Raw genomic sequence first — 25,432 nt, forward strand, 5'->3', positions numbered from 1 at the left:
GGACACTACCCCACACTGACATTTCCCAACATGAACAATACACAACACAGGCATTTCCCCACATGGACACTACCCCACACAGACATTTCCACACATGGACACACCCCACACTGACATTTCCCCACATGGACACTACCCCACACTGACATTTCCCCACATGGACACTACCCCACACAGACATTTCCCCACATGGACACTACCCCACACTGACATTTCCCCACATGGACAATACCCCACACAGACCTTTCCCCACATGGACATTTCCCCACACAGACATTTCCCCACACAGACATTTCCCTACATGGACAATACCTCACACATTATATTAAATTGTATATAAATAGAAAAAAAACCATGATAGGTATTATATTTTTTATTTACTATACATGTGTCACACAGTTCATACTTGAATTATTTGCATCTTCTACTCTGCTAAGTAAATGTTTGCTACTTGAAGTAAAATGACCCTAAGTTAATTTCACTCTTGAGTGTGTCAGTCCTAGGTTCAGGTCAGTCAGGAGATGAGTGATTTAATCCTGCCAAGCCTGCCCGTGGCAAGTAATGAGTATAGTCATCCAGAGATGATATTGTCATCCAGAGATGATATTGTCATCCAGAGATGATACTGTCATCCAGAGATGAGTATAGTCATCCAGAGATGATATTGTCATCCAGAGATGATACTGTCATCCAGAGATGAGTATAGTCATCCAGAGATGATATTGTCTCTCTACGAACAGTAAAATGTCCGGCAAATTCGTTTTGTGACATTCCTGTTTGACCATCGTCAGACTAACGGCGCGTAGACGATGATTTGCAGCCGTGAAATTGCGAAAGAATTATTTACGGTTTATGAGCACCGGTTAGCTAAACATACATATGTATGAGTAACTTGCTTCCAACAAACTCCTATTGATTTCTTTTACGTACGCTTCGTCTCATACTCTCACTCATGGCTGTCTTACCTGTTGTGATCGCCTCCATGGTCATGTGGTAGAGCGTCCGCCAGGAGATCGGAAAATCCCGGGTCCGATCCCCGGCCGCGTCATACGAAAGGCGTTATAAGGTGGTACTTGTCACCCTGTCCGGTGCTCGGCATTAAGGGGCTAAAGCAAGGACTGGTCGGCTCGGAGTCAGTATACTGTGTCTGAGTGGGGTACTCATGTTAAACTGCGGCATGGTACCTCAGTGGGCTAGCACTATAAAATCGGCATCGGTCCGGACTAGTGCAAGCTGGCAGACACACGCTATATAAGTGCTATAATATTGTACGCGACGTTAAATCCCACATCACCTCATCTCGCCTTACTACCAGTGTTGTGCACATACCTGGTATGTGACGCGGACTCTTTCAAATGTCATACCACAACAGAGGAGCGACCATCTTTCTCCATCGATTTACTTGGTCACAACGTTATTTACAAGCTGGAGATGGAAACACAACATAAAATGGACGGCCTTTGTTTGTTGTTTAACGCCGCCCTCAGCAATATTCCAGCATTATGAAGGCGGTCTGTAAATAACCGAGTCTGGACCAGACAATCCAGAGATTTGCCGTAAAAGGCGACTATGCTTGTCGTAAAAGGCGACTAACGGGATCGGGTGGTCAGGCTCGCTGACTTGGTTGATACATGTCTTCGATCCCAATTGCGTAGATCGATGCTCATGATGTCAACCACTGGATTGTCTGGTCCAGACTCGATTATTTTACGGACCGCCGCCATATAGCTGGAATATTGCTGGGTGCGGCGTTAAACAACAATAAAAACAAAAAATGATTCCAGTATGTAACATAAAAGAAGGAAAACATGATTCATTAAGATCACACTTCTGTTTACTTTATTGTCAACTTTCTAGAACAACAAAACAACATGCTGTTTTTTGTGAATACACACACATTGTGCATATTTCGCATTTATATAATAAAATATATTCAGATAAAATAATGTGTAAGCATGTGAACTCACACTGATTTAACCTGCATAAAAACCCGTGAAGACCTGGGGTAGAATAGGTCTTCAGCAATCTATGCTTGCTGTAAAAGGCGACTATTCTTGTTGTAAGAGGCGACTAACGGAATCGGGTGTTCAGGCTCGCTGACTTGGTTGATGCATGTCATCGATCCCAAGTGCGTGGAACGATGCCCATGATATAAATCACTGGATTGTCTGGTCCAGACTCGATTATTTACAGACCGCCGTCATATACCTCGAATATTGCTGAGTGCGGCGTTAAACAACAAACCTCATTGCGTGGATCGATGCTCATGAGGCCAGTCACTGGATTGTCTGGTCCAGGCTTGATTATTTACAGACCGCCGTCATATACCTGGAATATTGCTGAGTGCGAGTTAAACAACAAACAAACAAAACAAATAACCTGAATAAAGTGTAATATATGTTTGTTGACAAACAATAACTAAATTTACAACGTGAACAAAGAGAGAGAAAATCTGAAGCAGTATGAATCAACTAGCATGTCCCATTGACACAACGTTATAGCCATGTAGAGTCTATGTAAGCTTTGTAGTTTGTGGGCTGGGTTCCTATGATAGTAACCCGTGAAGATTCCGGGGTAGAATAGGTCTTCAGCAACCTATGCTTGCCTTCAAAGGCGACTATGCTTGTCGTAAGAGGCAACTTACGGGATCGGGTGGTCCAGACTCGATTATTTACAGACGGACGTCATATAGCTGTAATATTGCTGAGTGCAGCGTTACACAACAAACCAACCAACCAATCCTATGATTGTGTTGTTATTTAAAGCATTCTGTCAGCTGGTGCATTTTCGTTCAATTCAGTTTCCTCTTCTGTTTTACGCAATACATTCTTCTCGTCGTGCGTCATGAACAGCTGGTCAACGTCCTCCAATCGCACCCCTCGTGTTTCCGGCATGAATATGGATATGTAAACAGCAGAAAGTAGGGCGACCCCTGCATACAGCCAGAACGCACCTTGAAATCAGAAAAGTTACATGATTGACTAAAAAATATCTGTATTACACACACGTTTGCTGGTCATAGCTGGTTGGTTGGTTTGTTGTTTAACGCCGCACTCAGCAATATTCCATCTATATGACGGCAGTCTGTAAATAATCGAGTCTGGACCAGACAATCCAGTGAATAATATCATGAGCATCGATCCACGCAATTGGGATCGATGACATGCATCAACCAAGTCAGCGAGCCTGACCACCCGATCCCGTTAGTCGCCTTTTACGACAAGCAGAGTCACCTTTTACGGCAAGCATTGGTTGCTGAAGACCTATTCTACCCCAGAATCACGGCTCTTGCTGGTCATACTTTATGGTAAGTGCATTACATAGTTTTATACTGCTGGTCATACATTATGGCAAGTGCATTAAATAGTTTTATACTGCTGGTCATACTTTATGGCAAGTGCATTAAATAGTTTTATGGCATGGAGAGTTCACTAAATATAATCAGAGTGTCATCTCCCAAATATTAGCTTTTGTCTTACCGGTTCAGCATTGGTATGCTATCACTGATGGTAAAATCGATTGAAACTCATTTTTTGTCTACATGTATTTCATTTTGAAATTACAATTATGCTGTCATATAATAAGTGCCCGTTTACAAATTCCTCATATTACGACTGCATTGCTTTTGACCACATTGGTCAATCGACCGTGAAGATCCGGGGTGGAATAGGTCTTCAGCAACCCATGCTTGCTGTGAAATGCCACTATGCTTGTTGTAAGAGGCGACTAACGGGATCGAGTGGACGGGCTAGCCTACTTGGTTGATACATGTAATCGTATATCCCAGTTGCGTGGATCGATGCTCATGATGTCAATCACGGATTGTCTTGTCCAGACTCGATTATTTACAGACCGCCGTCATGTAGCTGGAATATTGCTGAGTGCGGCGTTCAACAAATAAACAAACAAGCATCGGTCAATCGTTCAAAATATCTCAGAGATCCGTCTTGCGTTGCTTTGCTTGGATTATTCAGATAGAACACAGAAACATCAATATCAAAATGACCCAATAAATCCATACTTAACTCTCTTTGTGTGTCTGCTAACTCACATTGCATCAGAAGCAACAATATTAATGAAGCAGTTACTAATTACCTTCTAACAAAAACGACATGTCCCAGTCACAAGGTGAGATGGGGGCAAAAATAATTGTCTGTAATATTCAAACGATCATCAGTAATATTTAAATGCCAGCGGTTAAAAAAACATTCTAATGGCAAGGGGTTTGGTTGGTTGGTGTGTTGTTTAACGCCGCACTCAGCAATATTCCCGCTATATGACAGCGGTCTGTAAATAATCGAGTCTGGACCAGACAATACAGTGATTAATATCATGAGCATCGATCCGCGCTCGCCTTTTACGACAAGCATAGGTGCATTTTACAAGGGGAACTCTCGGGAGTTAACATGGAGTATCATGTATCTATTGCCTCGCCGGTTCTCGATTAACATTTCACTGCAAATGATAAAATTCTCTTAACCTCTAACTTTCATTTCTGATTTCGTCATTAACATTACAATGTCAAAAACTCTAATTTAAATCAATGTTTTATATCGTGATATGGATGTTCATGATCTATATGTCTCATCATACAGTAAGAAAGTGAAATATATTAACATGTCTTTTTTAAAATAACTGGTGCTAGACAAGATAACCGTATTCGAAGTAATAAGCGCAACACTCTAATAAGCGCCCACGGCGATATTTGCTAATATATTAGCTGGTGAACAATCCCAATTAGCACCCCTCCGATTGACAAATGTACACAAGTCTTATTTATTTGTATATAATGCGCACTCGTGTGTTATATGCACCCTTACTTAAGGGCAATTATTTTTTGGAAAATGTATCTGTCGTGCATAATACGCACAGACCTTTCTTTTGTTTCATTTCAGGCTGTTAGCATAAACCATGAAATTTACGATCTTTCAACTCTGTTTTTTTCTCACCAAAGTTATATTTTAATATGAGCCCACTATTTCTACTTTTGAGATCGCCCTGGGCGCTTATTACGTCGAATACGGTACATGTAAATTCCAGTTCTATTAGTTGAATTTCTACATTAGGTGAGTGAGTTGTGCCTATCGCCGCTTTGAACAGTATTCCAGTTATATCAAGGCGTGTCAGATTAATGTGGGATTAATGTGGATTGTCGTCCAGATTCGATTAATTAAAGACCGCCGTCATATAGCTGGAGTATTGCACGCACACACACACACACACACACACACACACACACACACACACACACACACACTTGCATCACACGTCGGGACGTCGTCCCACACCAAGCTGACATACCTTGACATTTCTAACATACTGTTCAAAGCGGTGCTAAACCAAAATACCTCACTCACTCGTGATGTGGTCACTTACCGTAGGCCGTGATGGCTTCAGCCAATGACAGGAAGGTCACACTGACAACTATCTGAGATATCCACAAAGTTGAAGTAGCTATTGAACTGCATGTGCCGCGTGCCCAGAGAGGAAATACTTCAGCTATCACAACAAAGATGACGCCACAACCTGAAATAACAACAAACTCCATAAAAACAATGACGAAGATTTACCAACAAATTACAAACTACGAACTGATGGATATTACTTCTTTTGGTCTCGTATATTTTTTTCCGTATTATTTTGTTGCTGTATACATATGCTGTTCATGTGCTTATAACGAACTAAGGTTATAACGAGTGAGTGAATTATTTCAGCCATATAGCGAAGAGACCAAGTTAATATATTCACAATTTAGTTATTTATGCAAAGTTATATTTAAAAACAATTTATGAAGCAAATTGAGCATAACAATATCACAGAACAGTGTACAGTTCTAAAACGGGCTATAGGCTTCAAGTAACTAAAGCTAGGCCACCTCGGTGGGGATGATTGGGACTTACAGTACCTCTGCTTCCTGCATGATACCCCAGCAGGATTTACGATCACTTTAGCTACTGTTGGTTGTGCACAATACTAGCCAATATTAAAATATACTCAGCAATGAGTTGGCTTAAAAACACTGGCTGATAATAGTTACATCGGGTATGATAGGATTACGTGTTACACAGAGGGACAATAATGTTACGGTACTTCAACCTCCTGGACAGAGCCTTCAATAAAGTCAGTTAATAATAGCATCACACCAAATTTAAAAACAAGCATTTAATCATTCACATACATATTTAAAATTTATCATAGAAACCAATTTCTTTCCAGTAATTTATGATGAGATGCCCGCTGACATGGGAAATAAGATCTTTCAGATTTACACTTTGATTATGTGAATCCCTTGCGATTGCAAAGTCCAGACAGTCTAGCAATATATGCTTGAGGTGAACCTTTCATCACAAGAGATACACTTAGGAGGTTCGTCCTCATCTGACTACCCAAGTAGGTATGACCGATAGTTGGTTTTAATTCCTAGAGTTTATTGCTTACTACCTGGGTGTCCCACCTCTTTTGCATGCGATCCCAAGTATACCTTTTAATAGTTGGTTTGAAATCACTGTACGGGATAAGTAGTGGAGATAACGGTTCGTCAAGAGCTGCTTTAGCTGCAGCATCGGCTTTAGAGTTACATGTTATGCCTACATGACTTGGCAACCAGCAAAAGACAATGTCAGATTGGCCAGTAGAAGGATCATTGAAGAGTGCTAAAATGTCTAGGATTATAGGATGATTTGAGGAGACACTTTCAAGTGCCTGAAAGCATGACAATGAATCGGGGAAGATTATGAAATATTTAGATTGGTATTTTTTTTTAATATAGGTCAAAGCTGTTAGGATAGCTTTAGCCTCAGCAGTAAAGATAGAATCTGGGATTCTTGAGGAGACAGGAGATGGCGGCACTAGCAACTTTGCCACTATCCTTGGACCCGTCTGTAAAAATGGAGAATTATATTTGGATCGCAATTGGTTGAACGCTTGTTTGATTTGTTTCGAATTTTTTTTAGTTGTGTTAGAGTTAGGTCTACCTCTGGCTTCACCATCTGCCAATTTGAAACGACTTTTAACAAGTCGAGAGCCTTCAGGCACTTTGCCTTGAAATATTTGATGTGTGGTAAGAATGTAAGACGACGGTCAAATATGAGGCCCAGGAATTTGGCCTCCTCTGCTACCTTAATAGGAGTACCATCTAAAAATAAATCTGCATCCATATGCGGTTTGTATTTACGACAAAAATGAATGCAGTTTGTTTTGGATTGAGAAAATTTGAACCCATTTTCTTTTGCTCATTTTTGAATTTTGTTAAGACAGAGCTGTAGCTGTCTTTCTATTGTGTTCATATTCATTCCACAAGATTTGTTGAAATCGTCCACAATAAGTGAACCATCAACGCTATTGTTTAATACCTTAGCGAGACTATTAATTTTTATGCTAAAAGGTGTGACTGATAGCATACTGCCTTGAGGGACGCCCTGAAATGATCAGACAGGGTAGAACCCAGTCGTACTTGAAATTGTCTGTTATTTAAAAAAAAATGAGATATGAACTGAGGTAAGGTTATAACGAACTAAAATTTCGAGGTCCCTTTGAGTTCGCTTTAACCGTAGTTTACTGTACTGTAAATTGTTTACCGTGTGAAGAATGTCATGGGTCCAGATAGATGTAACAAAAGGTGGTGCGCATCGTTTACATAAGAACACAGAAAATCAGGGTTGATTTGAAAACAAGCAATAGTAATCACTCCCCGTGAAGATCCGGGGTAGAATAGGCCTTCAGCAACCCATGCTTGTCACTCCCCGTGAAGATCCGGGGTAGAATAGGTCTTCTGCAACCCATGCTTGCCGTAAGCGGCGACTATGCTTAGCGTAAGAGGCGACTAACGGGATCGGGTGGTCAGGCTCGCTGACTTGGTTGATGCATGTCATCGTATTCCAATTGCGCGGTTCGATGCTCATGAGGTCTATCTCTGGATTGTCTGGTCCAGACTCGATTATTTACAGACCGCCAGTATAGCTTGAATATTGCTGAGGGCGGCGGGAAACAACCAACCAACAAACAAACATTTTAGTCACAATAAGAGACGTGGATGCGAAAGAATGTTAGATGATAGTATGTCCATTCCTTACCACCGCCAAATACAGCCAGGTAAAGGGAGGAGCCAATCACAGGGAACCATTTATAGTCACTGGGACAAGCTTGCGTCACCAGGGTAAAGTCGGAGCTGTTAAAAGAGCTGGCGGAAGAACATCTCCCTGTTGTAGCACTGCCGTTTACCGACACGGGGACACACGAGGCTCTTGAGAGGACGTCGTAGCAGAAGCCGCATTGTGAAGAATCGATGCATTGCTCACATGTTCTGCCAGAGAAGAGACATCATTTGAGGCATGTACCTCACACCTTGTTAATTCATTTCAAAAGATAAAAGTAACGAATATCTTTTGTGATGGCCTGTACCTATTGTGGTCCGTCTTTTATTATTATTAAGATCAAAAGGCAATGGTCACTACTACAATTTGTATGAACATATCGTCAGTTGTCATGGACTTGAAATTAAATAAGTTTCAATTAAATATATATATATATATATATATATATATATATATTATATATGTCTCAGTATCTTGCGGTGTATATGTATATGTAAAGTGTATATGTATGATTGTCTAATGTATAATGCATGCACTCAGTACAAGCTAACTTAGCTCTCATCAATGACAAGTTTCAGTGTATTAGGCTCAGAAAAGTGTTGTATTATCTTTATTGAGGTGACAAAAAAAGATATTGGTATATTCAGTAACATGTATAGGCTTTTGGTCTTTTGACTTCAGAGAAAATGATATACTGTCTTACTTTTATTGTTCAGCTGCAAACAGTTTGTTTGTCTGTTTGTTGTGCTTCTCCAACAGCCACAACGTTTGCATGAATGTCTATGAAGGAATGTATTAATTAACGTGAAACTATGTTATTATGTTTTTATGCAAGTGCATATTTATTGTTAAACATGAGTGAGTGAGTGAGTGAGTTGGTTTAAACGCCGCTTTTAACAGTATTCCAGTTATATCGTGGCGTGTCAGCTTATTGTGGGAGGAAAGCCCGAAGTGATGCAGGTCTCAGACGTTTACCACTTCGGTGAAACCCACGAGCACGGGTATGGTGCTGACAAACCCAGAAACATAATCGGGGTGAACCGGGATTCGAACCCACAATCATAGGTTTCTGGCGTGCCCAAGGGACGCAACTCTGCACAGCGAATCGCGGCGCCTTAGACGACTGGGCCACCCATGCCCCCTTTGTTAAACATGAAACATAGCGAGTGAGAAAGAACATTCCGAAAAAGGGATAATTTCTTAAAGGAGGACTACGTGACAATCGACGGTCACAGAATTTTTTAAATATTTTCTAAACATCTGCAACTTCGTTTTGTTACATCTGCAAACTTGAATTGACCTTATTACCTGAAATTACACATGGGTGTGGTTGTAGCATTATTGATGGTTCTCTGAATGTCATCACTAACGACGGGAGAATGACTCGCGGAGAGAAAGAAGCCAAGTCCAAGAACAATCAAGGCAATCAGCTGTCCTGGTGACAATAGAAAATAAAAACTATTCACATATCAGGTGCCGCAAAATAAGTAAATATTTCATTCCACACTCTCATATCTTCACGGCGGCAAATCAGTTAATACCTCTCACCAGTTCAAGGAATATACGATAACCAAGGGGTGTTGCATTATTGTGCAAAACAACTCATTACTTGGCTTATGTAGACATATAAAGTTGACAACACATTAAAGACAAGTGATGCAATATACAAGAATATATAACAAAGAGATACTTAAGATGAAATGAGCCTATGCATGTGGATTTGACATGGGTAGATGAGCATGCAGGCTTTGGAGCCCATGCATGTGGATTTGACATGGGTAGATGAGCATGCAGGCTTTGGAGCCCATGCATGTGGATTTGACATGGGTAGATGAGCATGCAGGCTTGGGAGCCCATGCATGTGGATTTGACATGGGTAGATGAGCATGCAGGCTTGGGAGCCACAGCATGTGGATTTGACATGGGTAGATGAGCATGCAGGCTTGGGAGCCCATGCATGTGGATTTGACATGGGTAGATGAGCATGCAGGGTAGGGAGCCAATGCATGTGGATTTGACATGGGTAGATGAGCATGCAGGCTTGGGAGCCCATGCATGTGGATTTGACATGGGTAGATGAGCATGCAGGATTGGGAGCCCATGCATGTGGATTTGACATGGGTAGATGAGCATGCAGGATTGGGAGCCCATGCATGTGGATTTGACATGGGTAGATGAGCATGCAGGCTTGGGAGCCCATGCATGTGGATTTGACATGGGTAGATGAGCATGCAGGCTTGGGAGCCCATGCATGTGGATTTGACATGGGTAGATGAGCATGCAGGCTTTGGAGCCCATGCATGTGGATTTGACATGGGTAGATGAGCATGCAGGGTAGAGAGCCAATGCATGTGGATTTGACATGGGTAGATGAGCATGCAGGCTTGGGAGCCCATGCATGTGGATTTGACATGGGTAGATGAGCATGCAGGCTTTGGAGCCCATGCATGTGGATTTGACATGGGTAGAAGAGCATGCAGGCGTGGGAGCCCATGCATGTGGATTTGACATGGGTAGAAGAGCATGCAGGCGTGGGAGCCCATGCATGTGGATTTGACGTGGGTAGATGAGCATGCAGGATTGGGAGCCCATGCATGTGGATTTGACATGGGTAGATGAGCATGCAGGGTAGAGAACCCATGCATGTGGATTTGACATGGGTAGATGAGCATGCAGGCTTTGGAGCCCATGCATGTGGATTTGACATGGGTAGAAGAGCATGCAGGCGTGGGAGCCCATGCATGTGGATTTGACGTGGGTAGATGAGCATGCAGGATTGGGAGCCCATGCATGTGGATTTGACATGGGTAGATGAGCATGCAGGGTAGAGAACCCATGCATGTGGATTTGACATGGGTAGATGAGCATGAAGGCTTGGGAGCCCATGCATGTGTATTTGACATGGGTAGATGAGCATGCAGGCTTGGGAGCCCATGCATGTGGATTTGACATGGGTAGATGAGCATGCAGGCTTGGGAGCCCATGCATGTGGATTTGACATGGGTAGATGAGCATGCAGGCTTGGGAGCCCATGCATGTGGATTTGACATGGGTAGATGAACATGCAGGCTTGGGAGCCCATGCATGTGGATTTGACATGGGTAGATGAACATGCAGGCTTTGGAGCCCATGCATGTGGATTTGACATGGGTAGATGAGCATGCAGGCTTGGGAGCCCATGCATGTGGATTTGACATGGGTAGATGAGCATGCAGGCTTTGGAGCCCATGCATGTGGATTTGACATGGGTAGAAGAGCATGCAGGCGTGGGAGCCCATGCATGTGGATTTGACGTGGGTAGATGAACATGCAGGATTGGGAGCCCATGCATGTGGATTTGACATGGGTAGATGAGCATGCAGGCTTGGGAGCCCATGCATGTGGATTTGACATGGGTAGATGAGCATGCAGGCTTGGGAGCCCATGCATGTGGATTTGACATGGGTAGATGAACATGCAGGCTTGGGAGCCCATGCATGTGGATTTGACATGGGTAGAAGAGCATGCAGGCTTGGGAGCCCATGCATGTGGATTTGACATGGGTAGATGAGCATGCAGGCTTGGGAGCCCATGCATGTGGATTTGACATGGGTAGATGAGCATGCAGGCTTGGGAGCCCATGCATGTGGATTTGACATGGGTAGATGAGCATGCAGGCTTGGGAGCCCATGCATGTGGATTTGACATGGGTAGATGAGCATGCAGGCTTGGGAGCCCATGCATGTGGATTTGACATGGGTAGATGAGCATGCAGGATTGGGAGCCACAGCATGTGGATTTGACATGGGTAGATGAGCATGCAGGCTTGGGAGCCAATGCATGTGGATTTGACATGGGTAGATGAGCATGCAGGATTGGGAGCCACAGCATGTGGATTTGACATGGGTAGATGAGCATGCAGGGTAGGGAGCCAATGCATGTGGATTTGACATGGGTAGATGAGCATGCAGGCTTGGGAGCCCATGCATGTGGATTTGACATGGGTAGATGAGCATGCAGGCTTGGGAGCCCATGCATGTGGATTTGACATGGGTAGATGAGCATGCAGGCTTGGGAGCCCATGCATGTGGATTTGACATGGGTAGATGAGCATGCAGGCTTTGGAGCCCATGCATGTGGATTTGACATGGGTAGATGAGCATGCAGGCTTGGGAGCCCATGCATGTGGATTTGACATGGGTAGATGAGCATGCAGGATTGGGAGCCACAGCATGTGGATTTGACATGGGTAGATGAGCATGCAGGGTAGGGAGCCAATGCATGTGGATTTGACATGGGTAGATGAGCATGCAGGCTTTGGAGCCCATGCATGTGGATTTGACATGGGTAGATGAGCATGCAGGCTTGGGAGCCCATGCATGTGGATTTGACATGGGTAGATGAGCATGCAGGCTTGGGAGCCCATGCATGTGGATTTGACATGGGTAGATGAGCATGCAGGATTGGGAGCCACAGCATGTGGATTTGACATGGGTAGATGAGCATGCAGGGTAGGGAGCCAATGCATGTGGATTTGACATGGGTAGATGAGCATGCAGGCTTGGGAGCCCATGCATGTGGATTTGACATGGGTAGATGAGCATGCAGGCTTGGGAGCCCATGCATGTGGATTTGACATGGGTAGATGAGCATGCAGGGTAGGGAGCCCATGCATGTGGATTTGACATGGGTAGATGAGCATGCAGGCTTGGGAGCCCATGCATGTGGATTTGACATGGGTAGAGGAGCATGCAGGGTAGGGAGCCCATGCATGTGGATTTGACATGGGTAGATGAGCATGCAGGCTTGGGAGCCCATGCATGTGGATTTGACATGGGTAGATGAGCATGCAGGGTAGGGAGCCCATGCATGTGGATTTGACATGGGTAGATGAACATGCAGGCTTGGGAGCCCATGCATGTGGATTTGACATGGGTAGATGAGCATGCAGGGTAGGGAGCCCATGCATGTGGATTTGACATGGGTAGATGAGCATGCAGGCTTGGGAGCCACAGCATGTGGATTTGACATGGGTAGATGAGCATGCAGGCTTGGGAGCCCATGCATGTGGATTTGACATGGGTAGATGAGCATGCAGGCTTGGGAGCCACAGCATGTGGATTTGACATGGGTAGATGAGCATGCAGGCTTGGGAGCCCATGCATGTGGATTTGACATGGGTAGATGAGCATGCAGGCTTGGGAGCCCATGCATGTGGATTTGACATGGGTAGATGAGCATGCAGGCTTGGGAGCCACAGCATGTGGATTTGACATGGGTAGATGAGCATGCAGGCTTGGGAGCCCATGCATGTGGATTTGACATGGGTAGATGAGCATGCAGGGTAGGGAGCCCATGCATGTGGATTTGACATGGGTAGATGAGCATGCAGGGTAGGGAGCCCATGCATGTGGATTTGACATGGGTAGATGAGCATGCAGGCTTGGGAGCCCATGCATGTGGATTTGACATGGGTAGATGAGCATGCAGGGTAGGGAGCCCATGCATGTGGATTTGACATGGGTAGAAGAGCATGCAGGGTAGGGAGCCCATGCATGTGGATTTGACATGGGTAGAAGAGCATGCAGGCTTGGGAGCCACAGCATGTGGATTTGACATGGGTAGATGAGCATGCAGGCTTGGGAGCCCATGCATGTGGATTTGACATGGGTAGAGGAGCATGCAGGGTAGGGAGCCCATGCATGTGGATTTGACATGGGTAGATGAGCATGCAGGCTTGGGAGCCCATGCATGTGGATTTGACATGGGTAGATGAGCATGCAGGCTTGGGAGCCCATGCATGTGGATTTGACATGGGTAGATGAGCATGCAGGGTAGGGAGCCAATGCATGTGGATTTGACATGGGTAGATGAGCATGCAGGCTTGGGAGCCCATGCATGTGGATTTGACATGGGTAGATGAGCATGCAGGCTTGGGAGCCCATGCATGTGGATTTGACATGGGTAGATGAGCATGCAGGCTTGGGAGCCCATGCATGTGGATTTGACATGGGTAGAAGAGCATGCAGGGTAGGGAGCCCATGCATGTGGATTTGACATGGGTAGATGAGCATGCAGGCTTGGGAGCCACAGCATGTGGATTTGACATGGGTAGATGAGCATGCAGGCTTGGGAGCCCATGCATGTGGATTTGACATGGGTAGATGAGCATGCAGGATTGGGAGCCCATGCATGTGGATTTGACATGGGTAGATGAGCATGCAGGCTTGGGAGCCACAGCATGTGGATTTGACATGGGTAGATGAGCATGCAGGCTTGGGAGCCCATGCATGTGGATTTGACATGGGTAGATGAGCATGCAGGATTGGGAGCCCATGCATGTGGATTTGACATGGGTAGATGAGCATGCAGGGTAGGGAGCCCATGCATGTGGATTTGACATGGGTAGATGAGCATGCAGGCTTGGGAGCCCATGCATGTGGATTTGACATGGGTAGAGGAGCATGCAGGGTAGGGAGCCCATGCATGTGGATTTGACATGGGTAGATGAGCATGCAGGCTTGGGAGCCCATGCATGTGGATTTGACATGGGTAGATGAGCATGCAGGCTTGGGAGCCACAGCATGTGGATTTGACATGGGTAGATGAGCATGCAGGGTAGGGAGCCAATGCATGTGGATTTGACATGGGTAGATGAGCATGCAGGCTTGGGAGCCCATGCATGTGGATTTGACATGGGTAGATGAGCATGCAGGCTTGGGAGCCCATGCATGTGGATTTGACATGGGTAGATGAGCATGCAGGGTAGGGAGCCCATGCATGTGGATTTGACATGGGTAGATGAGCATGCAGGCTTGGGAGCCACAGCATGTGGATTTGACATGGGTAGATGAGCATGCAGGCTTGGGAGCCCATGCATGTGGATTTGACATGGGTAGATGAGCATGCAGGATTGGGAGCCCATGCATGTGGATTTGACATGGGTAGATGAGCATGCAGGCTTGGGAGCCACAGCATGTGGATTTGACATGGGTAGATGAGCATGCAGGCTTGGGAGCCCATGCATGTGGATTTGACATGGGTAGATGAGCATGCAGGGTAGGGAGCCCATGCATGTGGATTTGACATGGGTAGAAGAGCATGCAGGCTTGGGAGCCCATGCATGTGGATTTGACATGGGTAGATGAGCAAGCAGGCTTGGGAGCCCATGCATGTGGATTTGACATGGGTAGATGAGCATGCAGGCTTGGGAGCCCATGCATGTGGATTTGACATGGGTAGATGAGCATGCAGGGTAGGGAGCCCATGCATGTGGATTTGACATGGGTAGATGAGCATGCAGGCTTTGGAGCCCATGCATGTGGATTTGACATGGGTAGATGAGCATGCAGGATTGGGAGCCCATGCATGTGGATTTGACATGGGTAGATGAGCATGCAGGATTGGGAGCCACAGCATGTGGATTTGACATGGGTAGAAGAGCATGCAGGCTTGGGAGCCCATGCATGTGGATTTGACATGGGTAGATGAGCATGCAGGCTTTGGAGCCCATGCATGTGGATTTGACATGGGTAGATGAGCATGCAGGGTAGGGAGCCCATGCATGTGGATTTGACATGGGTAGATGAGCATGCATGCGTGGGAGCCCATGCATGTGGATTTGACATGGGTAGATGAGCATGCAGGGTAGGGAGCCCATGCATGTGGATTTGACATGGGTAGATGAGCATGCAGGATTGGGAGCCCATGCATGTGGATTTGACATGGGTAGATGAGCATGCAGGATTGGGAGCCACAGCATGTGGATTTGACATGGGTAGAAGAGCATGCAGGCTTGGGAGCCCATGCATGTGGATTTGACATGGGTAGATGAGCATGCAGGCTTTGGAGCCCATGCATGTGGATTTGACATGGGTAGATGAGCATGCAGGGTAGGGAGCCCATGCATGTGGATTTGACATGGGTAGATGAGCATGCAGGCTTTGGAGCCAATGCATGTGGATTTGACATGGGTAGATGAGCATGCAGGGTAGGGAGCCCATGCATGTGGATTTGACATGGGTAGATGAGCATGCAGGGTAGAGAACCCATGCATGTGGATTTGACATGGGTAGATGAGCATGAAGGCTTGGGAGCCCATGCATGTGTATTTGACATGGGTAGATGAGCATGCAGGCTTTGGAGCCCATGCATGTGGATTTGACATGGGTAGATGAGCATGCAGGCTTGGGAGCCCATGCATGTGGATTTGACATGGGTAGATGAGCATGCAGGCTTGGGAGCCCATGCATGTGGATTTGACATGGGTAGATGAGCATGCAGGCGTGGGAGCCCATGCATGTGGATTTGACATGGGTAGATGAGCATGCAGGCTTTGGAGCCCATGCATTTGGATTTGACATGGGTAGAAGAGCATGCAGGCGTGGGAGCCAATGCATGTGGATTTGACATGGGTAGATGAGCATGCAGGATTGGGAGCCCATGCATGTGTATTTGACATGGGTAGATGAGCATGCAGGCGTGGGAGCCCATGCATGTGGATTTGACAAGGGTAGATGAGCATGCAGGATTGGGAGCCCATGCATGTGTATTTGACATGGGTAGATGAGCATGCAGGCGTGGGAGCCAATGCATGTGGATTTGACAAGGGTAGATGAGCATGCAGGCTTGGGAGCCCATGCATGTGGATTTGACATGGGTAGATGAGCATGCAGGCGTGGGAGCCCATGCATGTGGATTTGACATGGGTAGATGAGCATGCAGGCTTTGGAGCCCATGCATTTGGATTTGACATGGGTAGAAGAGCATGCAGGCGTGGGAGCCAATGCATGTGGATTTGACATGGGTAGATGAGCATGCAGGCTTGGGAGCCCATGCATGTGGATTTGACATGGGTAGATGAGCATGCAGGGTAGGGAGCCCATGCATGTGGATTTGACATGGGTAGATGAGCATGCAGGCTTGGGAGCCCATGCATGTGGATTTGACATGGGTAGATGAGCATGCAGGATTGGGAGCCCATGCATGTGGATTTGACATGGGTAGATGAGCATGAAGGCTTGGGAGCCCATGCATGTGGATTTGACATGGGTAGATGAGCATGCAGGGTAGGGAGCCACAGCATGTGGATTTGACATGGGTAGATGAGCATGCAGGCTTGGGAGCCCATGCATGTGGATTTGACATGGGTAGATGAGCATGCAGGCTTGGGAGCCCATGCATGTGGATTTGACATGGGTAGATGAGCATGCAGGGTAGGGAGCCACAGCATGTGGATTTGACATGGGTAGATGAGCATGCAGGCTTGGGAGCCCATGCATGTGGATTTGACATGGGTAGAAGAGCATGCAGGGTAGGGAGCCACAGCATGTGGATTTGACATGGGTAGATGAGCATGCAGGGTAGGGAGCCCATGCATGTGGATTTGACATGGGTAGATGAGCATGCAGGCTTGGGAGCCCATGCATGTGGATTTGACTTGGGTAGATGAGCATGCAGGGTAGGGAGCCCATGCATGTGGATTTGACATGGGTAGATGAGCATGCAGGCTTGGGAGCCCATGCATGTGGATTTGACATGGGTAGATGAGCATGCAGGGTAGGGAGCCCATGCATGTGGATTTGACATGGGTAGATGAGCATGCAGGCTTTGGAGCCCATGCATGTGGATTTGACATGGGTAGAAGAGCATGCAGGCGTGGGAGCCCATGCATGTGGATTTGACGTGGGTAGATGAGCATGCAGGATTGGGAGCCCATGCATGTGGATTTGACATGGGTAGATGAGCATGCAGGCTTGGGAGCCCATGCATGTGGATTTGACATGGGTAGATGAGCATGCAGGGTAGGGAGCCCATGCATGTGGATTTGACATGGGTAGATGAGCATGCAGGCTTGGGAGCCCATGCATGTGGATTTGACATGGGTAGATGAGCATGCAGGATTGGGAGCCACAGCATGTGGATTTGACATGGGTAGATGAGCATGCAGGCATGGGAGCCCATGCATGTGGATTTGACATGGGTAGATGAGCATGCAGGCATGGGAGCCCATGCATGTGGATTAGACATGGGTAGAAGAGCATGCAGGTTAGGGATTTCACAAAGGTGGTAAACAACTTTGATCTGGTTCGCTGCAAGCTTCCCTTCACATCAATGACAATTTACATATCACAGTGGCGTTGAACCAAACTCTCTCACTGGCTCACCTATCTGGGCTCCAAGAAACAGATGTTTGCGTCCTAGCCTCTCAACTAACAGTGTGGCAGTGAAGGCTGAGGCAGCCATTATTGCACTAGGTATTGACGTCATCCATATCGCAAGCTCATCGGAGAATCCAGCTCTTTTGAGTATAGTCCCCGAGTAGAATCTACAAAAAGCGATTCTCTTAGGATGTGAATTTCCAATGACATATTTTATTCTTAAATTGGATTTCTGTTCAATGCCTTCAACTTAAAAATACATACGGACGTAAGTGATTTGGTTTGTTTGTTGTTTAACGCCGCACTCAGCAATATTCCAGCGGTCTGTAAATAATCGAGTCTGGACCAGACAATCCAGTGATTAATAGCATGAGCATCGATCCACGCAATTGGGATTGATGACGTGCATCAACCAAGTCAGCGAGCCTGACCACCCGATCCCGTTAGTCGCCTTTTACGACAAGCATAGTCACCTTTTACGGCAAGTATGGGTCCTGAAGACCTATTCTACCCCGGAATCTTCACAGGTCCGGACGTAAGTGAATAAACGTTGTACCAGTTACAAAAAGCATACATACATGATTGGTGACACCCCTGTGATCTGAGTTATCGAAGCCAGGGCCATTGCAAGTATCAGAGCTCTGCGGACTGGGGGCGTTTTGATCACCCGAGCGACGACAGAGGAACCTTGTCCTGTGCAGCAGTAAAAGTTAACTAACTATGGGAATAAAAAAAATGGAATTGGATATTGAATTTTATCATCCCAAACTGGCTCCCACAGGAGATATCGCTTGGATGAGATCAAGCGATATCCACACTGTAGATATCGCTGCAATGAAATTACATCACAATGCTTTGCAGACCATTGTGACGTCACTGGTTACCATGACGTCACAATCAAATGACATCACTAATGGCTCTGCTACTGAAGCTGTTAGCAGTACTTTTTACACTGAAGACACTGCTAATTACTGTCTACAAATTGAAAAAGTTGTAAGAATGATGTTGGATGATAAATAAAATCTCACCCTCGTGTCTTTTGATATGAAATATATCAACACGAGTTGATAAAAGTGGCAAAAATCCTCGGCAAGCCTCGGAATCTTTCCACTTTTGTCAGCTCGTGTTGATATATTTGATATCAAAAGACACTCGGGTGAGATTCTCTATATGTTTCCAACTACAGGGTCATCGAATTAAATAGAGACTATTGCCCGCGTGTGTATCGTTTGAAACCTCTGATGAAGGAGAAAAAGAGACTTATGATACAAACATGTCTCTAACTATTAACTCTTACTGGTGAGCTGTTTAGCAGATGAAGATGCAGATGCAACCATACAAAGACATGTAGTCATTACTATTCCAAACATAGTGGCATTGGCACACATCATGATCATGTTAGATTTAGATCACATGAATCAGAAACAACTGCCGGTACGTATAACACCGAAGCCGGACCTGCAATCCCATTTTTGCAGATGTCTTAACATACCATCATGTACTTCCAACGTAAACATCCAGAATTTAATCAAGATTGGTTTGGTTGGTTTGTTTTTTTTGTTTAACGCCGCACTAAGCAATATTCCAGCTATATGACGGCGGTCTGTAAATAATCGAGTCTGGACCAGACAATCCAGTGATTAATATCATGAGCATCGATCCACGCAATTGGGATCGATGACATGCATCAACCAAGTCAGCGAGCCTGACCACCCGATCCCGTTAGTCGGCTTTTACGACAAGCATAGTCACCGTTTACGGCAAGCATGGGTTGCCGAAGACCTTTTCTACCCCGGAATCTTCACGGGTCGAATTTAATCAAGACAACTTTATAAGATCCAACAAGTAATACGTCTTGGGATTGTAACAGTTACTGGCAAAGGAAGGCATAACCTCAAAGGTTATCTTTAATAGACTTGCCACCAGGGTTTGTGTAGATTCACACACATGCCCATTGAGGTAAATATGCCTCAGACACTAACAATGATTAGGAAAACCTGAACGCCCAAAGACTGACATATACTATTTCCGTAAATAATTCATTAATATATTCTGAGAAAGTGCAAGCACAAACTTCTTAGGGAGATTGCTTTAACTGGTGACTTTGACTTTTGACTTTATATACCAAGTGTGATATCCTGTGTGATATCAAAACTATTTTTTTTAAATTAATTTAAATGAGAGCCTAACCTTTGACATAAATGGATTAGACAAGTTCCATGCCTATTAAATTGTGCATGTCTGAGAAACTGACAATGAAATAACAATATTTACAAAAAGAACACCTGTATCACAAATGCATGAATATGTTTGGGAAAGTGTAATCGCAAATGGTTTGTGAAAAAATAAAACCAAATCATCAGGTCTTTTTGGCGTTCGTGATTTTTTTCGTAAATGGAAAGGTTGCAATCTGATTGCTGACAAAAATTAATTTGAAACCCTATTTTCTTCTGGAATTTACATTGCATATGAATACTTTTTTCTCTGTTCCCCATTTTTAATAAATGTCTGCATTCTACTTTGCGGAATGGATACCGCATTGATAATACATTTTTGAAGTTGGTATTTCTCCATCTTCTGCTAACCAGGCAGTTGAGATATCAACTGACGGCATAGCATTCCACAAAGGATGGTTATTGACTATTTTAGTGGAAATAATGCCAACCTAGTTTATGAAACTTTGGTTACCGTATAAACTTTCCTAGCAAGACATGTTAATACCACACGCAAATCTGAAACACATAATTTTATCATTCTAGTAATAGATATGCCCTCAGAGGAAAGTCGGTTTAACTTTTGGCGGTTATTCCCCAAGATTCCAATCTCATTAAAATCAGATCTTAGCGCTCGCTACTGCTACAACATGGGTCTGAGGACATCCTATTACAGGTCGCGACCGAAAGATCTTGCATACAGCCAATAAGAGCGTCGCTTACCAGATCGCGAAAGAGACTGTATCCGAATGTGTTTTCTAATCATGCAACCTCGTAAAGCTTTACATTTACAAAGCATTCCGAGGGCTTAAAGGTAGCAAGCACTAAGATATGATTTTATGGAAATTTACAGATTTTAAATACAGCTTTTAACCACTTAAGCATTGTTTTTCATTTATTGTGCATGCATCGAAGTATAACAGTCACAAATTGTATAAAATCGCGTAGAATATGACTGCAAGTTTTCGGGAGCTCCTGGCAATTAGAATTGCCTAAATTTGTGTAACAAATTCATTTTGTATTTATTACGTTTGAACCATGGCCATTACTGTAATAGATATAAACAGAAATAAACAAAATAGCATATGCATGTCATGTAGGCTATAATATTTACTTAGATTATTATGAAATTAGATCAGTGCAGTATAGGTGTTCAGATGTCATAAAATCACATTTAGCCTGAATCACAATATTGACACATATCATGAACCTACCTTTATCAAATTTCAGCCGCCTCCCTTCTGCTACAGTTCTCTTCATGTCTTCGAGTTCCTTGGCGATTTCATCCGGGTTATTCCTCAATTGTTTGAGGACATCTTCTGTTTCTTTCTCTCTTCCTCTGTCCATATACCACCGGGGACTTTCCGGGAGGAAGAGAAATCCCACGAAGTGCACAACGTCAATCACACAGGGACATGCGAACATCCATCTGTTGAGAACAATTCATTTATGCAAAAATGCATCGAAATATGAATACATGTGACTGGGATGAAATTATTTCAATCATGAGCAAAAGGTCTCACCGCCATCCCGATTCCCCTATTCCACTGAAAGCACCTGCTATGATTGATGACAGGACTATGCCAACAGTAAGTAAACACTGTGTAAAAGATCCCAGGCGTCCTCTGATGTCCGCGGGGGCACATTCAGATATGTACATTGGCACGACGAGGGATATACCTCCTGTAACATATAGCATTACTGTTGCTACAGATATTCCTACAAAACATTATATACCTATTTAGGCTGTTGCAATAGCATGGTCTTCAGTGGCATGATTTCGAGCTGTAACATTTATGATAACATGAGGTTTTTCATAAATGGACCAAACACAATTTTCATAAGCTTCGCAAGAAAAGATCAATCTCTTTGTTCTTGATATTCGGAGTTTACTATTAGATAGAAGATCTACACTTGTCCTGTTCGTTCTTTTTCTATGTAGAGAACTGAAGGGGAAATGCTCAATGGCTATAGCTAACCATGTCAAGATTTTGATAAGATCAGACAAATATGCTCCTGTTCTTCTGACCAAAAAATATGTACACAGGGTGAGACAAAACTGTTTTCATACAGAACACTTTGTCAAAATTGGATAAAACAATTCAGTAGTTAGTTACCTCCTCCAATTCCGGACACGAATCGCCCAACAAGAACCACCTCTTTCGTCGGTGCTGCAGCTGATATGATGGCGCCAATACAAGCCAACATATTTGAAGCAAGGATCATCTTTTTCCTCCCAAATCTTTGGACAGGGTACCCAGCCAGAAGAAGTGCAAATGCACATCCGGCTGTATTGGATGTTGCGATCAGTTGCTGCCACAACGTGTCGACTTGGAACTTGTCCACAAGGAGTAACATGGCCCCCGAGATAATGGCCTGGTTATATCCTATCAGCATGGCCAGAATGGATGCAAACAGTGTCGAGATGTAGACCATCCATGGATGGCTGTCTGGAGGTGTCATTCGGCTGTCCTTTGGCATTATCCGTTTTCTGCCTTGTTGAACCTAACAAGATATAGATCATCAATAAACTTACTTGCAGGCCGCCACCAGAACAATAGTATCTACCTCGTTCCAGTCTTCTTTTTTTACAGGTTGTCAAGGAGCGATTCTGGAGCAACCTTCTCCTTCAGCTGCTCAATGTTTCTGACTAACATGATACATGATAAGCTGGTTAAATAGTTCAAAAACGATAGTTTTATGTATGCATAGTAAGCATGTTGTGTATTATACACGAATAAATAAGTCTTATGTACATTGATCAATCGGAAGGGGTGGTAATTGGGATTGTTCAGTTGCCAATATATTACCAAATATCGCCGTGGGCGCTTATTAGAGCGGGGCGCTTATTACGTTGAATACGGTATTCAGATACATGCAAATTATCAACAAAGAGATGACAATCAAACAATATCGAGAAGTTGACCATTCATGGATGGTCGTCTGTTTGCTTTCATAGCCATTTGCACCTAATGGTCTAATGTGTTGTAGAACCTAGCCCGCATCTGTGGATAGATAGTGGATAGTGGGTCTTCCAAGAGAGCGGAAGGTCGTGGGTTCGATTCCCGGCCGCGTCATACCAAAAGACGTAAAAAGATGGTACTTGTTACCCTGCCTGGGGCTCGGCATTAAGGGGTAAAAAAAAGTACTGGTTGGCTCAGTATGTCTGTGTCTGAGTGAGATAAACTCAGGTTCGATTCCCGACATGGGTACAATGTGTGAAGCCCCTTTCTGGTGTCCCCCGCCGTGATATTGCTGAAATATTGCTAAAAGCGGCATAAACCTATACTCACTCACTCAGCTAACCCAAAGAGGAACCGTCCACCTTTTCGCTCTACTGACATCCTTTCTAGTTTTGGAAACCCACGTCAGTTTAAGACTACGTGTCCAGTTACCTTATTGGGAAGTTACATGTGCACGAATTTCCGGCATCAAAGAAAATTCTCTTGGCTATTAAAACTATGTACTTGATGTGTTATCTCCAATGTGGCTAAGTCTCATAATTTCGGAAACAAAGTACACGGCAAAACTTATTTATGCATGCATTATTCTGCAATAAATGGAATCTGTATTTACGTGTTTTAAGTTGATGATGGTGCGACGTCAACTGAGTGTTAAATAGCTACGGTTATTGAGGACGACTCACAAGTTTCTTTTCCACAATACAATGGATAAAAATATACAGTTCCTTCAACAGACCATGTCATTGTGTGGCGATGTTCACCTCTGGTCTGTGGAAGAGCTCGAGATAATAGGTTGACCACGGGGTACTTTGGATAGGAGAGAGCTGCAATTGCAACACGAGGTACTCGCGATGGGAACCTGTACCAAAGTTACCTTGAAGAATAAAATAATAACTTTTAGCGTTGAAGATCTATCGCTGCTCTGGTCTTTGCACACATATGTGATAACAGCGCCACAAAATGCGTTTCTTGATAAAGTAAGATGAGGCTGTTACTCACCGTGATTGGCTGCGCACTAGCACTGTCCATCCGCCTCTGGGTGCTCTGTGTTAGAACAGCTCAGTATATTCGTTTGTGGCCCCAGTCTCAGCGGTTAGAATGAATAGTATCTACCTCTTTCTAGATTTAATACTATGTCAATGTGACACCCCTCCTTCAGCTGCTCAATTTCTGTAACCTGATACATAAGGAGCTGTAAAATTATTCAAACAAAGGATTGCACAGTCGCATGCATGTCCATTCAATGTAAGAACAGCTCAATGTATTTCTTTGTGGCCCCGGCTGCAGCGGTAAGAATGAATAGTATCTACCTCTTTCTAGATTTAATACTATTGTTAATGAGAAACCCCTCTCCTTCAGCTGCTCAATGTCTGTAACCTGATACACGATGACTGTAAAAATATTCAAACAAACGATTGCACAGTCATGATCACATGCATGTCCATTAGCTGCATCAATTAAGAGCATTTTATTCAACATAGGTTTTAGTCTGGATACAAAAAGAAATCTGTGATATAACATTATTCCTCAATGAATTTCAGAAAAGACTATCAGATAATCAAAACTAGCATTTTTCAATGGATTTATCTTCGAACTATTTACTATGTTCAGTTCGATGCAATCCAGCGAGATCCAATTGTTTCAAGAAGCTAATTGTCTTGGGCGAAATCTGTGCTTATGCAGTGAATTATTATATCATTTTTTAAGTGTTCAAAAGGTTTATATGTAAACAAGGTAGTTGGAGGTAGTGTAGTGTACCTCATTAACTGTACATGATAACTTCATGAAACGATGTATACCCATCAGGCAAGTTATGGAGTTGAGAGTTTTGCGATTCAGGCGATTGTTTTAAATTGTTCTATTTTCGATTTCTCTGAAGTTGGAATTGTGATAAAATGATTGTGATCAATGTTGCGGAGCATGACTCATTAATGCGATATATTCATAATCATAAGGTATCTCTGCTAACTGCAGAGTCCATTGTACGATTGCGAATGTATCGAAAGCATGTGTTGAATCATTAT

The 25,432-nt window shown here is 44.3% G+C and overlaps 1 protein-coding gene across 2 annotated transcripts; it reads right to left on the bottom strand.

The window, feature by feature from the left end:
• Nucleotides 1-2,375: 2,375 nt before the first annotated feature.
• On the bottom strand, nt 2,376-24,624 carry LOC124117710 (proton myo-inositol cotransporter-like). 2 transcript variants are annotated; one of them, XM_048397055.1, is made up of 10 exons: nt 24,408-24,624; nt 22,563-22,950; nt 21,969-22,128; nt 21,660-21,874; nt 18,811-18,925; nt 18,239-18,399; nt 9,402-9,528; nt 8,073-8,302; nt 5,377-5,526; nt 2,376-2,953 (listed from the first exon to the last, which is right to left on the bottom strand). In XM_048397055.1, the coding sequence occupies exons 1-10, from the start codon at nt 24,435-24,437 to the stop codon at nt 2,760-2,762; spliced, it is 1,770 nt and encodes a 589-aa protein (XP_048253012.1). In that variant the 5' UTR covers nt 24,438-24,624; the 3' UTR covers nt 2,376-2,759. The 2 variants fall into 2 exon arrangements, with proteins under 2 accessions (XP_048253012.1, XP_048253013.1); XM_048397056.1 differs by lacking the exon at nt 24,408-24,624 and adding an exon at nt 24,145-24,248.
• Nucleotides 24,625-25,432: the final 808 nt, after the last annotated feature.

The sequence above is a fragment of the Haliotis rufescens genome, unplaced genomic scaffold, assembly GCF_023055435.1.
Source record: "Haliotis rufescens isolate VD_foot unplaced genomic scaffold, xgHalRufe1.0.p SCAF_16, whole genome shotgun sequence".
In the NCBI taxonomy this organism is placed as follows: domain Eukaryota; kingdom Metazoa; phylum Mollusca; class Gastropoda; order Lepetellida; family Haliotidae; genus Haliotis; species Haliotis rufescens.